This window comes from Acanthisitta chloris, unplaced genomic scaffold (assembly GCF_000695815.1).
Source record: "Acanthisitta chloris isolate BGI_N310 unplaced genomic scaffold, ASM69581v1 scaffold35194, whole genome shotgun sequence".
NCBI lineage: Eukaryota > Metazoa > Chordata > Aves > Passeriformes > Acanthisittidae > Acanthisitta > Acanthisitta chloris.
The window spans coordinates 848-1,117 of NW_008671573.1; the positions used below are offsets into that span (position 1 = coordinate 848).

At 64.4% G+C, this 270-nt stretch overlaps 1 protein-coding gene across 1 annotated transcript in view; it reads left to right on the forward strand.

The window, feature by feature from the left end:
• The window catches only part of LOC103801732 (transcription factor HES-1-like), a gene marked incomplete at both ends in the record, with an annotated part of 1,059 nt that extends 795 nt beyond the window's left edge, over positions 1 to 264 (forward strand). Inside the window, one exon of the mRNA XM_009074156.1 lies at positions 53 to 264. Within this exon, the coding sequence (XP_009072404.1) occupies positions 53 to 264 (212 nt within the window). The remainder of the gene's footprint in view (positions 1 to 52) is intronic.
• Between the last annotated feature and the right edge of the window lie 6 nt (positions 265 to 270).

Sequence of the window (270 nt, forward strand, 5' to 3'; positions counted from 1 at the left end):
CCCTGTTCCCTGTGGAGCCTGCTGACTGCTGTGTACCTCTCTCCTCCCGCAGCTGCACTGAGCACAGACCCCACAGTACTGGGCAAATACCGTGCCGGCTTCAGCGAGTGCATGAACGAGGTGACACGGTTCCTCTCCACCTGCGAGGGCGTCAACACCGAGGTGCGCACCCGGCTCCTGGGCCACCTGGCCAGTTGCATGACCCAGATCAATGCCATGAACTACCCTGCACCACCCCCGCCGCCCCCTCTGCCGCCAGGTGCGGCCTTT